At 43.9% G+C, this 15,907-nt stretch overlaps 1 protein-coding gene across 4 annotated transcripts in view; it reads right to left on the bottom strand.

The window, feature by feature from the left end:
• Positions 1 to 15,907, bottom strand: part of Ttc29 (tetratricopeptide repeat domain 29) — a 192,935-nt gene that overhangs the window by 115,162 nt on the left and 61,866 nt on the right. For all 4 annotated transcript variants that reach the window (XM_040734839.1, XM_040734836.1, XM_040734837.1 and 1 more), the window contains one exon: positions 150 to 362. In XM_040734839.1, the coding sequence (XP_040590773.1) occupies positions 150 to 362 (213 nt within the window). The remainder of the gene's footprint in view (positions 1 to 149; positions 363 to 15,907) is intronic.

The raw sequence follows: 15,907 nt of genomic DNA, 5'->3' as shown, positions 1-15,907 counted from the left end.
TACAGCGAAATCTGAAAGCATATTGATGGCATTTGTCTTTGCATTTCATAGGAGATAATTACCCTAACACTTGACAATTTTTACTCCTCCCTTGGGAGAGCCAGTGTCTGTCCATTAAAGAAAACAGTGCAAGAGGACTCTCCACCCACCTTCCTTGGCTATGTCAGAAGCTTTCATTAGAATCTTGATGGCCTGTTTGTAGTCTTTGTTTTCCAGCATTCTGTCTGAGAGCAATCTGTAGATCCTCACGAGGCTTTCACAGGCCAGCAGGTTGAGAAGTTGACCTGTCTCGTCCTTCCATATCCGCCCCTGCGTCAGTTCATGGAACGCTTCATAATGCTGGGCGGCTTCCAGAAGCTCACCTGAAGGAGAAAAGCCATTCATAAATATAGAGCACAGGCCAGAAACAACTTGTTTTCTATAATTTGCATGTGTGTTAGCATCACTCACACATGGGGAGAGATGTGGTTGATAAGCGTGTCCTCAAAGGAGGTGAAGTAGAAAAGGATCTCTGTCTAATGGGACCTCGGATGCTGCTTAGACATCTCTGAGAGTGGGTGGGACCTCAGCCAGTAGAAATGACTGCCATTGTGCAAGTTCAGAGACAGCGCGAGGCCCACCAACGGTTGCGAGACTCATTACGCTGGCTGGTGTCTCTAGAACAGTTTGATGGCATGGAATTCATGTGGCTCCATCTTACAGAAGGGACAGTAGAGGCTCAGCTCAACATTGTGTGCTCAGAGGGTGCAGAGCTGTGAAGACCTTCAGAGGGTGTGCTTGCCACCATTATCCTCATTGCTGTCCTGAGATGACAGCTGCCTCTCCCTCAGGGGGCATCTAGGTGTCACGAGAAGAATGCACCAGCTACATATTTCAGGGTTTTAAACCTGCTTCCAGGAGGCTGAAGGAGGCGCCTCTGTGGTCTGCCTAGTCCGGGATGACACCAACCTTGTTGAGTTCTTGCTCTAGAGTGTATCTTATCAGCCGTTCCCAAATATCTCTTCTCAAATCCCAAACTCTAAATTAGCCTTAAAACATTTCATTCCTAAATGTGAGGCAGTGTATTTCTGGGAGAGCGGTTTGCAGTTCCACACTGCAGACTGTAGTTTACATGCTACTCGCCTTGGGGAACACTTCTGGTCTCCGACAGCAGAAGTGTTCTACTTTGGCAGCAGTAGTGTGAGCCCGCCCATCGTAACTAGCCAAACTCACCTAGGCATTTCAACTGTAGGGATTAAAAGTGAGTAAAAGTTTCAAGCAGACGGACTGCTCATTTCTGTCTTGTTCGTTTTTCGGTTGCTTGTTTGTGTAGGCTAATTACTGACCCCTCTGTGCGGTAGTTTACTATTCTGTGAAACAGGCTTGTAGTGAAGCCACTCAGAATTAATTAGTGCACATTTAGTTGGTGTAAAATATCGGAAGTGGTATCAGTTGGCATTTCTATAATAACTAATAATCAGTTACAAAATAGTCACTATATATATACTTGAATTCAGCTTATCCTTAAAAATATAAGAATTAGTCCTTCTAACAGTATTACCATGAGAGTTTAAATAAACCCTCACAGTTCATACTATGAGCACTACATTTCCATAAGTTGCTTCATTGACTGGTGTAGCCAGGGATGGTGCTGCCCTTACTATTTATATGATCTGTCGACATCCGTTATACTGCGTTTGTTATTGAGACTACTGTTGGTGAATACACAACCCGGCTAGGAGTGCTGGCACACACCTGTGTAACCCCAGCACTCGGGAAACTGGTGTGAGAGTTCCGGGATTATACATGGAAGACTATTTTAGGTGGCGCGGTAAGACAGGCTCTCAAAAAATACATAGAAAGTAAGAGTGATATTTCCAAAGAAAGGTAAACAAAGTGGGGAGTCACTAGCAGGTGAGTGGTAACACGATACGGTAAATTCATAGCCAGTATGAGTTCTTACCAATGCAGGGGTGGGGAGTAAATGAAGATACTTATCCATGAGGCAAGGAGTCCTGCGGAGTTGTTTAGAAACCCATCCTACAGCTTTGGAAAGGAGGAGAGCACACAGCATGAATTGATATTGCTGAAGAATACTTCATTTCATAGGCTTTGCAATGAATGAAAGTATCAGAAAACATCCATAAAGCACTCTCTCTGGGAGAAGGGATATGGTCATAGGCAGTTTCATTTTTTATTTTTTTTAACTTTTCTTCCTGCGTATTGGCATTTTTGAGAATTTCTGTCATCAAAATGTTTATTTTGTACTAAGAAATGCACAAAAGAAGTCATTTAAAAATAATGCCTGATCTCTTCTCACTTTAGTACAGATGTAGACAGTGGGAACTGACTATTCAATCTGTCTTTGCTTGCAACAGATGGTTTTTATACCCTCCTGTAAAGGCCAGTGCAGCAGATGGTTTTTATACCCTCCTGTAAAGGCCAGTGCAGCAGATGGTTTTTATACCCTCCTGTAAAGGCCAGTGCAACTTTCCATTGATGCTTGTAGCACCTCTCATCAAGAAACACCTTCCTCAAATATCCATAACCTTCATTTTGGAACTTCGGTGGAGCCCTGGTGTTTGTGTGTGTGTGTGTGTGTGTGTGTGTGTGTGCGTGTGTGTGTCCTTCTGTTAACTATATTTCTGCCTACAAAGCATAGCATCGTCACTCTGCAGAGATGTGCACAAAAGCTCATTTTCTTCTCCAGCATCCATCTAGTCATAAAGTGGAGATACATTTTTCTTCTGGACCATGTGAATAGGGAATAGTGGATTCAGGAAGCTGAGAAAATCGGGGAGTTCCAGGAAGAAAAAAAAGAAGGAACCATGAAATAGATGGTGCTCTTGATAACAAAATTAATGTAAGTTAGATGTAAATGAGGTATAATGGTTCAAACAGTAAGTACAAGGTGATATCCTTGTCCAAATTTGGAGACAGCCAGGGAGAGGAGAAGGTTGTGGAGGTGAATCCCAGCGTGGGAAGGGTCAGGAAGGGCAGAGGCAGTGTCTCTGTGTTCCCTCCTTGCTACCAAGTCTTGAGGGTTGTTAGGTTTTCTGCATAGACTCAGATATGTAAGGAGGGGTAAAGTTTGGCAGGCTTTTGGGGGTACTGTTCACTACGAAAGATCATCTTGGAGTAATCAGAAATGGTCTTTTTTTGTATGAGTTTGGTGTTTTCTAGATCTTTGGGGTTAGTATCAGTGGATTGCCTAGTTCAAGACTGTCTGTGACTACTTCACCAGACACAGCACCACAAAGTCTCAGAAACTTCAAATTACCTCACTTGCCTCACTTAAATTGCAGGCATATGTCTCATGATAAAAGCAAGGCTTGAGGTATTGCACCCTGGTCTCTCCAGGCCTATGATATATATTGTCATCGGACCTGGCTGTCCCTGCAACTATTAACAAAAAGGAAGTGCCAACCCATCATGTGCCTCTCATTGGTCTTCCTGAATACCTAAGTTCACAATCATCTCCATTAAAACTCTTTTCTCCTCAACCGTGTGGGGATTCCTCAGAGACACTTTGAATTCTTTGGATGTCCCAAATGTGGTGACTTCAGCCAACCAGTCATGACTTCAGTTACACCTGTCACCACTTTGCCACTGACGAGGTTGTTCTCTGGGTTCTGATCAGCACTGTTTACAGACAAGGGCTTGCATAGAAGGAGAGTTTCCTGTCCTTCTCAAAGGCCAGGTTTCAGTCCTCAAATTTCTTAATGGAAGTAAATACGGCAGTAAGGACTTTATACAAAGGGCCACAGGTACAGACAGCTCCGCCACAATGTCTAAAAGCTGGTCAGAGCTTGAAGTACACATTATAATTCATTCTGTACTTGACTTAGAATAGTAAAAGATATGCCTATGCCACAATAAGAGTACAGTAACTTAAATGCAGTGTCCTCTTGAAGCAGGATCAGCAATAGTATGGTTTCTGTCCAATCTATCTCCAACAGCAATAAGGATCTTAGTAAATATTTTACGTGATGAATAAGTGTTCTGATGCCAGTCGAATAGGTATCTAGTGAAACATAATGCATACTTCTTTTATCTGAAAACTTTCATAATATTGCTAAAGTTTTGAAAAAGGCCATAAACAAAACTCACTGTTACCAAGCTAAGTGTAAGTACCAATGAAGATAATAAGCCAGCGTTTTAGTTACTTTCCTTTACCGTGATAAACACCATGACCTAGGCAACTTAGAGAAGAAGGGGTTTACTTGGGTTTATGGTTCCGGAGGGCGAGAGTTCCTGATGGTGGCGTGCAGGCAGCCAGTGGCAGGCGTGGTGGCTACAGCAGCACGTTCACGCCTTGGACCTCAAGCCTGGAGCAGGGAAGCTGCAGGATAATTGATTACACTGTGTAAAAAGATGGTCACTGCAACTGGTTTAATAAAAAGCTAGCAGGACTTTAGCTAGGCAGAGGGTATAGGTGGGACTTCTGGACAGACAGGGTTCTAGGAGGAAGAGAGGAGTAGTCACCAGCAGGATGCGGAGGAAGCAGGACATGCTGGAAGAGAGGTGAAAGCCATGAGCTTTGTGTCAGCATGGAGAGTAATAGAAATGGGTTAATTTAAGTTACAAGAGCTAGTTAGAAACACACCTAAGCTAAAGGCGAGCTTTCATAACTACTAAGAAGGCTCCATGTCATTATTTGGGAGCTGGCTGGCAGGACAGAAACTAGAAATGGCCTGAGTCTTTAAACTGTCAAAGATCCTCCTCCAGTGACACTTCCTCCAACAAACCCACACTGCCAAAAAGATCCCAAACAGTACTGTTAACTGATAGATTCAGAGTGAGTGATGTGAGCGTCTGAGGCCAGGCATCCTCTGCCATTCTCAAGTGTGGGCATGATTTTCCATCAAGGAGCAGGAGCAGGAGCGGAGGGAGGGGGAACCTGAGAGGAGGGGAGGTTTGATCATGTGGGCAGCAGGACCATTAGCAAATCATCAGCTCTGTAACATCAGGGTAGCAGTCAGTACTGCCAGGCTGCTGTATGCCTGCAGGGCAAAGCTCTACGTCATGAAATGGGCCACGCTCCTTCATGTGAGTCAGGGAAGAAAGCAGGCCAAACTGTGTCATTGGAGGAATGAAAGACAGCCCTTTATGGATACTACTAGAGGTCCATTTATTTCCAAACCATGAAATAGCATTGCAAAACACATCTTAGGTGAATGGTGGGAACAACTGTGTAGAACAGGAGTATCTAGGTAGAGACAGAAGGTGGTCCAAGCCTCCTCCATTTTATTTCATTCCGCTTTTAACAATTAAATGACATCTACATAAGCAATAAAGACTTGGGCATGCATTTACAGTTTCTCACCTCAAGCAAAGTGTGCTCCTAAAATAAACACACTCATTGTATCTAAGGCCCACATGAGCAAGAAATCCATGCACTTTATTTAAAAACACAAACAAAAACCAAACAACGATGCTGTAAACTGCAAAAATGCTTGGTAGGACGTTAAGACAAACACAATGTGAAGAAAATACAATTTTATATATTTGGATATTACCCAAATTGTGGCTTCCCCTTCCCTGTAGTTCTCTGAAAGTTTATAGATATTTGTTGTCTCACAGCAGATGTCTAGAACAAATATTAAGTAAAGGGAAATGTATATGATCTCTCCCATTTTAGTTTTTTTTTTAAAGTAGGAAGATTGACTAGATATTAACACAAATGGGTTTAAATGTGAAGCTGCCATAAAGGCAGGAACATAAATGTAATTCTCCCAGCCGCTATTTTGATGCACATTTTTGATTCCATGAATATTTTATGAAATGGCCCAAACTAAAGCCATATAACATTCCTGCATTACTGATGCTTGCGCCCGTAAGCTACGAACATTAGAGGCATGATTGAATGCATTAAAATGAACTCATTCAGCAGTGCATTGATTACTTGAAGGGGGAGGGAACCAAGAAAAAGAAAGAGGAAAAAAAGAAAGAAAAAAGGAAAAAGAAGTTGCTCCACTTCAGGGAAACGGTAGACACTTGGAGTCTGAAAGACAGTGATGTGAGGGCAAGCCCCGACACAGTAACATTTCGTAAAGAGAGACTCACACCAGCCCTGACATTAATTAGGCAAGGTGTTAATTATGTCCAGAGATGGCTGCTGGTATTGTGCAAGTAATTTAAAATGTCCCAGTCCCTAAGATGCAGAGGCCTGGCCTGCTTGAGCTCCATTCATCAGCAAGTCTGAGAGCAACTAATTACTTCTTTTTCTATCAACTTGTACATTTGCCAGTAAAAACAACATTGCAAAAACAATCGCATGAAAATAATTTGACAGGTCCATAAGGCCCATTTCCTCAGTGACTCGGGCATACGTCATAAGCATGGTAAGTTCTAAATTGTGCACGTTTGTTGAAGACTTTAGGGAAATATTCCACTTTAGTTTAAAACAGCAACCTAAGGAACAATAAAGCTTTATGTATATTATGTTGTATTTTAATCTGGAGCTACCGGCCATCTTTGGCATAAGTTACTATCCTGTACAATGTAGACACAGGGTGTGCTAGAAACAGTATTGAGCAGTAGCAAAAAGAGAAAAATGTTACTGCCCTGGTATAAAAACAAAAGACATTGCTTTCCATTTTGGCTTAACTGCAAAAGCAATTTACATCATCTTTCCATCTTTACTTTCAATTATAGTCATTACAACGGCACTACACATGCTGGCATAGCTGAGACTCACTGCCCTGCCAATGGGAACAGCAGATTTCCATCGCCAATCTCCTGCTGGGGGAGATTTGCTGTTTACTCTGATCCGCTGCACACCACGGCAAAATGGAATGCCAGAAGACAAAGGTTTGCTTCCGCAACTCAGTAACATCCCTAACACGCAGGACATGAGATGTGCACAGAACTCCCAAGGAGCTACTGTGTGATGCACGGAGGAAACTTAGATAGTGCTTCTTTTTTTTTCAACACAGATTTTAGATGGGATTGCGTGTGTGCGTCTGTGTGCTTGCGTTCATCTGTGCCTGTGTGTAAGTTTATGTATGTTTATTTATGTGTGTCTTTGCGTGTGTATTTGTCTTTCTCTCTCCTCTCTGTCCCTCTCTCTGTCTCTGTCTCTGTCTCTGTCTCTGTCTCTGTCTCTGTCTCTGTCTCTGTCTCTCTCTCTCTCTCTCTCTCTCTCTCTCTGTGTGTGTGTTAGAGAGTGAGAGAGGAGACTCACAAAGGCCTTAACTGTTAAGACGGCAAAGCTGAATCAGGTAAAGACACTATCCTGGAGAAGTGTTGTTAACAGCTGTTGTTCTGGTCTTTAGGTAGACAAACTGCAGCAGTACACACATGTCACTACTTATATCAAGAGCTGCTTTCTCAGCTTGGGGAATTTTAGGCTATGGGCTATATATGAAGCACCTCCCCCTCCCCAAAGCCCTGCTTATTAGCTCTTGGCTTTGGGGGAAAAGATCCTTTGGGTTTGTCCTAATCAAAGATTGATCCCTTGGTAGATTCACAGTATAATAGTATGATTTGGAAGTGGGCTTTAATTGGAGGAATTAGGCCCCAGGGACACTGTAAAGACACATCTTGCCCTTCCTTGGTCCCTACTGTTTTTTTTCTCTGCTCCCTGGCTTCCTTGAAGTGAGCAGCTCAGCTCCTCGCTGCCCTCTCTAACATGAGGTCCCCCTTTACCTCAAAGCAGAGAAACTTCTGTAGCCATGACCGCAGACAAGCCATTACCTTAAAACTGTCTCTCAGGTGTTTGTCACAACTGTAAGAAGTCTGACTAATAAGTTTTATTTGCTGTTAGAAAATACATAAGCTGAAGATATCAGATTGTCTCAAAATTAAAAAAAACCAAACCAAACCATAAAACACAGGTTCAACAGCTGGTACCACCAAACCCTGGTGTGTTGACACACAGCTGTAATTCCAGTCCTTGGGAGGCAGAAGCAGGAGGATCAGGAGGATTCTAGCTACATAGGGAATTTGAGACTCAATCTCAACAACAACAAAAGGTAAGACATTCATAGAATTTGTACACAGGAAACTAATACTTCTCATTTATAAACTTTGTAGAACTTCCAGTTTCCTTCATATAACACATTTTACTTTCTTGTTTTTACCTTACTTAAAAATCCCTATTATAGTTTTTAAAGTCCTCTTAAAGAAAGAAAGAAAGAAACAAACAAACCACTAGGACTCTAACCCAGCAATTTGTACCAACCATTGAGCTAGGTGCCCAAGTACTCTAATACCCTGAGTAGGAAGTGTTGTTAGACACACAAGTCTGCAGATAAAGGTCTTACACTGGCTTTGGCACTAATGAGTGCTATTTCATAGTTTTAATAGTATCATTCTTACCGGAAATCCACGGTGCTCATGATTTTAAATAAACTACATTCAGCCCGGCTTGAACACGTTTATAGGAGCAAAGACTCATTATCAATACGAGAGTGAGCCGCCAGGGGAGAGGTTGTGCTGTATTCCACGCCTTCATTAGGAGGGTAGTGAGCACGCTGTTTGGGACATTACAAAGGAAAAACCAACAGACAGACTAAAATGTTTGATTTAGGAGAGCACGAAGGAGATAAACCACATAGTTGGACATTTGTAGCTGCCAGGCACACTAGTGAATGACGTTCCCTTCTCTCCTCTCTCTCCCCTCTCTCCCCTCTCCCCTCCCCTCTCCTCATTTGACCCGGAGGCATTAGCATCTGTGTGTCCACACCTTAGAGCTACAGTAATGGGGTAATGGCCATAGTGATGGTCTTGCTTGCTGGTCATGGGCAGGGTCTGTGGGGGAAGCCGGCCTTGATTTCAGGCTTGAACTTCCCCATCAGGATGCAACCACTCTTTCACAGAGCCTGCTGGCTGTTGTTCTGAAACCCAACACCAGCCTCACTCAGATTCACTACAGCTCTAGCAGAAAAGATGGTATCAACCCCATGCTGATACCTGCCCTTCACAGGTGCTCAGTAACTTTTGCTACAAGGTTGTCTGTGTTTTAATTTATTTGTCAGTTGTTAGTTTCCTCTTCCCCTTCCCTCTTCTCTACTCCTCTCCCCCCCCGCCTGTTCTTTCCTCCTTCCCTTTCTTTGATATGAGTGTCCCTTGTCCTGCTGAATGCTGTTGAATTCACTAATTGGGAAGCATTGGGCTCCCCTGGTCCTTGGTCTACAACCTCTGCAGATACAATTTCGGGGCCTTGCTTCTCAGCAGCAGAGGGAACACAGGCCCAGAGCCATCGACCACAGGTATGGCTGCAGGTGTGGCAGCCAAGCCTCCTTGCAAAGCTTTCCCAGAGAAAGCCATGCTACAGAGGCAGCACCTGTGAACCTGGAGAGCTTTCCTCTCTGTGCTACTCGTTAAGCAGTAAATAATTAAAACACCCTGAGAAAGGCAGGTAAAATACAAGCCACAATGTCAGTAACACAGACATGAAAGAGAAAAGGGAAGAAAATGAACTGAAAAAAAAAGCAATGAAATAATTCATTTGAAGCTTTAATAAAGTTTCATTTGCAGTCTTGTTTAAAGATATATCAGACTTCAGGGATGTAACCTAATTACATTTTTATTCTAAGTTCCATTCAAAGATCTCGGACTTTGATTCTTTTACACAGATCAAACATGGTATAATTTTCTCTTGGCTATCAATACTTTAAAAGGATCTCTTCATTAAATACTGCGAGGTCTTCTGAGTGTGTACACAGAACAGATGGGTAAGAAACTGACACTACCCAAAAGGGGGTGATTAATCCGTACACAAGTGGTGGTGTGACTCCGGTTGGTTTCTTTAGAAAAGTTTGAGTGTTTGGGTTCACATTTACGGAACTATGAGGCGCCCCAGTCTCCAGCAGTGTCTGGGCAGGTGGATCTTGGAAAATGTGTGGTTAGTAAGAGTTACACCCATAATAATTCTTGGGGTTTCTGGCAAAAATGAATTGTGCGATGAAAGAGCTGGCCGCCTTGAGTCTGTCAGTGACACAGCTACCCCAGGTAGGGGCTTTAGACAGTCCTGATGTTGTCTGTACCCCATCCTCCCCACCCCATCCTGTCATCCCCCGGCCCGCCCCCGCCCACCCCGCCCCACGCTCTGGGTGTCTGGTAGTGTAGGGTCCCCAGGGTTCACTTTAGATGCCTATTTGCATAACCCTGTGCCTCCTCACACCTCCTCACCAGGAAACAGAGTTCCTTCTGGGACTCTGTCCTCCAAAAGACATTTACGATGTGTTAAGAGCTTTTTCTTTGAGAGAAGCCTTCCTGCCAGCCTGTTTCTAGAGCCGCATCAGTCCCAAATAAACACACAGGAGGCTATATTAATTATGAAGCTGTTGGCCTTGCTTATTTCTTACTGGCTAGCTCTGACTTAAGTAATTACCCCATAATTGTTAATCTAAGTATTTCTCTTACCGGAGAATAGTTCCGGGCTCCTACCCATGGTGGTTACATGTTGACTCTTCTGTGTTTCTCCTTCCCAGAATCCCCCTGGACTCCTAGTCCCACCTATCTAGATTTCTATTGGCTCAACAGTGCTTTATTAACAAATGTACAGGACTTCCCCCATCAACGATGTTCTCCGGAAAGCAGCTTATAGGCAGACGTCTGGATTTACTTATTTACCTATGTGGAGGCTGGGATTGAACCCAGGGCTTCATGCCTGTTAGGTGAGCACTATGATAACTGGGTGACTTCTCAAGTCCTGGGGTTTATTTTTTAACTACGAAGCAGGAAGCAAAATTCTCCAGAAACCCACTTATTCGTGCAACAGGTGTGGCTAGGACTCAGCTACACTTACAGGAAAACCTACAGAGAGCTTCAAAAGGTCTGCTGGGAGATTGCTTTGTTTTTTATTTTTTCTCCTCCTTCAGATACCTGTAGTGCCCACGAATACATTTATGTTTTCAAGACTAATGCTTTGAACATAGGAAAAATAGCCATCCTACCAAAAACAGTCTACAGATTCGATACAATCCCCATCAAAATTCCAACACAATTCTTTACAGACCTTGAAAGAACAATCCACAATTTCATATGGACAAACAAAAAACCCATGATAGCTAAAGAAATCCTAAACAATAAAAGATCATCCAGAGGTATCTGTCTGTGTTTTATAGCTTTATTACAGAGATATAGCGATAAAAAAGCAGGGTACTGGTATAAAAACAGACAGGTGAGTGAATGGAATTCAAGACCCACATGTAAATCCACACACCTGTTGACACCTGATTTTTGATAAAGAAACCAGAAATATACAATGGATAAAAGACAGCATCTTCAACAAATGGCACTGGTCTAACTGGATGTCTATATGTAGAAGAATGCAAATTGATCCATATTTATCACCCTGCACAAAACTCAAGACCAAGTGGATCAAAGGCCTCAACATAAAACCAGATACACCGACCTGACAGAAGGAAGGTGGGGAATAGCCTTGAACACATGGGACAGGAGACAACGTCCTGAAGAGAACTCTGATAGCGCAGGCACCAAGATCAACAATAAGAAAGTGGTACTTCATGAAAATGAGAAGCTTCTCTAAGGCAAAGGAGACGATCAAAAGGACAAAGTGGCAGCTTACAGAGTGGGAAAACATTTTCACCAACTCTACATCCAATAGAACACTAATATCCAAAATTTATAAAGAATCCAAGAGAATACACATCAAAAAAACTAAATAATCCAGTTAAAAATGGGGGTACAGATCTAAACAGAGAATTCTCAAATGGCTGAGAAACACTTAAAGAAATGTTCAACATCCTTAGCCATCAGGGAAATGCAAACCAAAACAACTCTGAGAAATGGAAATTGTACAGCTGTCAGACTGTCCAAGATCAGTTGCGTGCTGCAGCAGATGTGGAGCAGAGGAAACACTGCTCTATTGCTGCTGGTAGTGCAAACTGTACAGCCTCTGGCCATATGGCAGAAAACTGGGAACCCGTCTACCCCAAGACCCAGCTATCTCACTCCCGGGCACGTGCTCAAAGGGTGCTCCATCCCACCACAGGAACACCTGCTCAACCATGTTCATTGCAGCTTTATTCATAACAGCCAGAAACTGGTAACAACCTAGATGCCCCTCACCTGAAGAATGGATAAAGAAAATGTGGTGCATTTACATAGCAGAGTGTTACTTAGCTGTTAAAAAGCAATGACATCAGGAAATTTGCAAGAAAATAGATGAAACTAGAAAAAAAAACTCATCCTGAGTGAGGCAACCCAGATACAGAAAGACAAACATGGTATGTACTTACTTATAAGTGGACATTAACTATTAAGAAAGGGGTACTCATGCTTCGATCCACAGACTCAGAGAGGCTAGTAGCAAGGAGGGTGTGGAGAGGGGCATGGGTCTCCTAGGGAAGGGAAAATAGAATAGATTTTGTGTGTGGACTGGGGTGGGTGGGAATGGAACAGGAGGGATCATGTCGGGGAGGGAGAGAGTATATGAGAGGCAATGGTAATGGCGGGGCATTTGGTGGGGGCAGTGAGGACACCCAGTGCAGTGGAACGTCCCAGAACCCACGAGAGTGACCCTAGTGAGGACCCCTAGTGATGGAGGATATTTAGCCTGAACCAGCCATTTTCTGTAACAGGGCAAGGCTTCCAGTGGTGGGACTATGACATCAGCCCAGCCACAAAACCTTCGATCTATAACCTGTCCTGTGTGCAAGGTGTGCTGGGCAATGGTGACTCAGAGCTCATGGGAGTGGCCAAACAATGGCTGGTCGAACATGGGCTCATACCACAAGAGGGAGCCCAGGCCTGACACTTCTAGGATGGCCAGGAACTGGAAGCCCAGACACCTAGGTAGAACAAAACATGCCTGGCAAAACAAACAAACAAAGTCAATGAAATGATTCCTAACAAAATTCTGCTACACTCATAAATGGATGCCTACCCCAATTCAAATGGTCATCAGAGAGGTTTATCCAGCACCTGGTGGGCACAGATGCAGAGACCCACAGCCCAACATTAGGCAGAGCTTGGGGAAACCCCACCAAAGAGGAGGAGGAAGGGTTGCAGGAGTTAGAGGGGTGGAGGACTCCAAAAAGACACAGCCCACAGAATCAACTGAGTAGGACTCACAGGGCTCACAGAGACTGAAGTGGCCATCGGGGAACCTGGGAGGGGGGGCGGAATTCAGCACCATGTCCTCGGCATATGCATATACATTGTGGTTGTAAAAGTGCGATTCCTAAAAGTGGGGGTGGGGGTGTCTTTGCCTCTTTTGCCTGCTCTTGGGTCCCTTTTCCTACTGGGTTGCCTTGTCCAGCCTTGATATGAGGGTTTGAGCCTTGTCTTATCACATCTTGTTATGCCATATTCGGTTGATATCTCTGGGAGGCCTGCTCTTCCCTGAAAGGGAGCAGAGGAGGGGTGGATCTGGAGGAGAGGACAGTGGGGTTGGGTAGGGAGGAGTGGAGGGATGGGAGGTTGCCGTGGAGACATATTGCATGAGAGAATAATAGAAACAAGACTGGTGCTGTGGTACAAAGGCCTCTGGCACCTTAACGGCCATTTTCTCTTGTTTGTAAGGGAGGTTTCACTGTAACAAAGTTTTACATGGTGATTTACATGGTGAATAAAGTCTTTAAAAGCCCCAAGTACTCCTATAATGCCTGTCAACGTTCTATTAACAGCAAATAACTGTTGTTCGCACTGCTGTCAGCACATGAATAAATTCTAGGACTTAGAAATGTGTAACCCTCTACTTGGGGTGAGCGGTTCATGCAAGTGACTTGCTTGATTCTAACTCCAAAACCTCGAGTCCCAGGGACTCTGTGTGTTCTGGGCAAACCTGGATAGTGACAACTACCCTATCTGTAGCCCAAGATACAAAGGAACTTTGAAACTAGAACTCAACAAGACAGAACAGCAGCTTCCATCAAGACACGTGTGTGCAAAAACAGCAGAACTGAAACGTTTGGGGGAAATCTTAAGATGTTTATCCAGTCAGCATGCCCACATTTCAGGACCTTGTACATCTCTCCACCCTACACTGGTTTCCCCTGTTCCGAGTTATTCCAGCCACGGTAAGCAGCCTAATTCCCACTTGTGTTTCTGAGCAGGGCAGGAAAGCTTGTCTTCCATAGGAAGCCATCCAAGCCCTCCTTTCTTTCCAAGTCTTTTTTCTCTTCCTCTTTGCTCTGTCTCCAGAAGGGTTGGTTTTGTGTTGTACTAATTTTCAGAGAGCTAGCTTTTGTAAAGAACCACTTTTTAAAAATCTAGATTTATTTATCTTATTTTTTGTGAACAAGTGTATCTGAACCACCGAGTGCACTGGCTGAATAGGTCAAAAGAGGGTACCAACATCTTGGAACTGGAGTTATAGATGGTTATGAGTCATTATGCGGGTGTAGGAACCAAACCCAGGTCCTCTGCAAGATCAACAAGTGTTCTTGACATAGAGGTATCTCTCAAGTCTTAAAAAAAATGGCCTGGAGAGACAACTCACAAGTTAAGAGCACTTCCAGAGGTCCTGAGTTCATGGTGTTTCATAACCATCTCTAATGAGATCTGGTGCTCTCTTCTGACCTGCAGGCATACATTCAGTCAGAACATTGTATACATAATAAATAAATCTTAAAACAACAGTAATAACAACACTATAATGTGCCATCTGGATATTCCGGAGGGCAGCATGGCTTGAACAATGATCTGGTTTAGGGCTAGTGTCTACTGTGGTGTGGTGTATTTACTAATACAACACTGGAATCCTGGGCTGGGTTGGGGCTGAGCACAGAATTGAGAAGACAAATTGTCCAGTCAACAAATGAAAGAGGACTTGAAAAGTGAGATAAAACATTAAAGGCAGTGGTGGGGCACGCCTTTAATCCCCGCACTCAGGAGGCAGAGGGCTAGCCTCGTCTACAGAATGAGTTCTTGGATAGCCAGGGCTACACAGAGAAACCATGCATTGAAAAACAAAAACAAACAACAGCCCCCCTAAATATTTACATTTTAAATTTTATTTGAGCCTGTCTTCTTTCAGACACTTTTTCTTTTTCTCTCTTCCTTCCTTCCTTCCTTCCTTCCTTCCTTTCTTTTCAAGACAGCGTTTCTTTGTGTAGCTTTGGAGCTTGTCCTGGAACTCACTCAGTAGACCAGGCTGACATCAAAACAGCCCCTGGGTGCAGTAGAATCAAGGACCAAGACACGGCCCTTTGACAATGTGGGCCATAGACGTTAACATGGCCTCAGGTGGCAACCTATCTTGATGGCCCCAAGCTGTATCATGGCCATGAACACCAATGTGACCTTATGCGTGGGTGGCACAGACCACGGGATCAGCATGGCCTGCAGTAGCATCATGGGCCCAGCATGGCCTATGGACAGCAACAACTCAGGCCTTGGACATGGACATGGTTCAGTCTCTCTCCACAGAGTAAGCTCTGTTCCTCCATTCTTCCCACCAATCTGTTAGTCACAGTGGCACTGGAAACTGCAGTGTGTCACTCAGGAAACTGTTTTGCCTACAGAGTTATTCATGCAAACATTCACTGATGTGAGTCATTGGTGTGGCTCAAGGCCTCTGGTCTTTGAAGCTCCATAGACACTGGGCCATCACAGAGACCTCTTTGTTCACAGCCGTGCTTCAGTTTCATCTTCAGTGACAATGACTTGATCCCAGATCTGGTTCTATAGCACAGCCCCTCCTTGTGGTCTAGGAACTGGTAGATGGAGTAGGTGCTGGGGTTCACCAACAGGGCTGATAGCAGTTGAGTTGTCAGGCCACCGTGAGCAGCAGGCTCTCCTGGGCAGGTACCCAAGGGGCCCAGATTCTACTCTTAAATCACTTGGAAGAAACAGTCCATGTTTAGTTATGCTGAGTGTGCCATAGAGAAAGGAAAGGGAATAGAGAATTCTGGATTCTAGTTGGTGACCAGCTACTCACACCACATGGCAGTGACCAAATTGTTCAATATTCCTTTGTGTCAGATTGGTCTTAGGACAATATTCCATGTGG

Source organism: Mesocricetus auratus, unplaced genomic scaffold, assembly GCF_017639785.1.
Source record: "Mesocricetus auratus isolate SY011 unplaced genomic scaffold, BCM_Maur_2.0 Super-Scaffold_100041, whole genome shotgun sequence".
Classification (NCBI taxonomy): domain Eukaryota; kingdom Metazoa; phylum Chordata; class Mammalia; order Rodentia; family Cricetidae; genus Mesocricetus; species Mesocricetus auratus.
The sequence above is the reverse complement of the archived record's forward strand: the minus strand, read 5'-3'. Positions and strand labels throughout refer to the sequence as shown.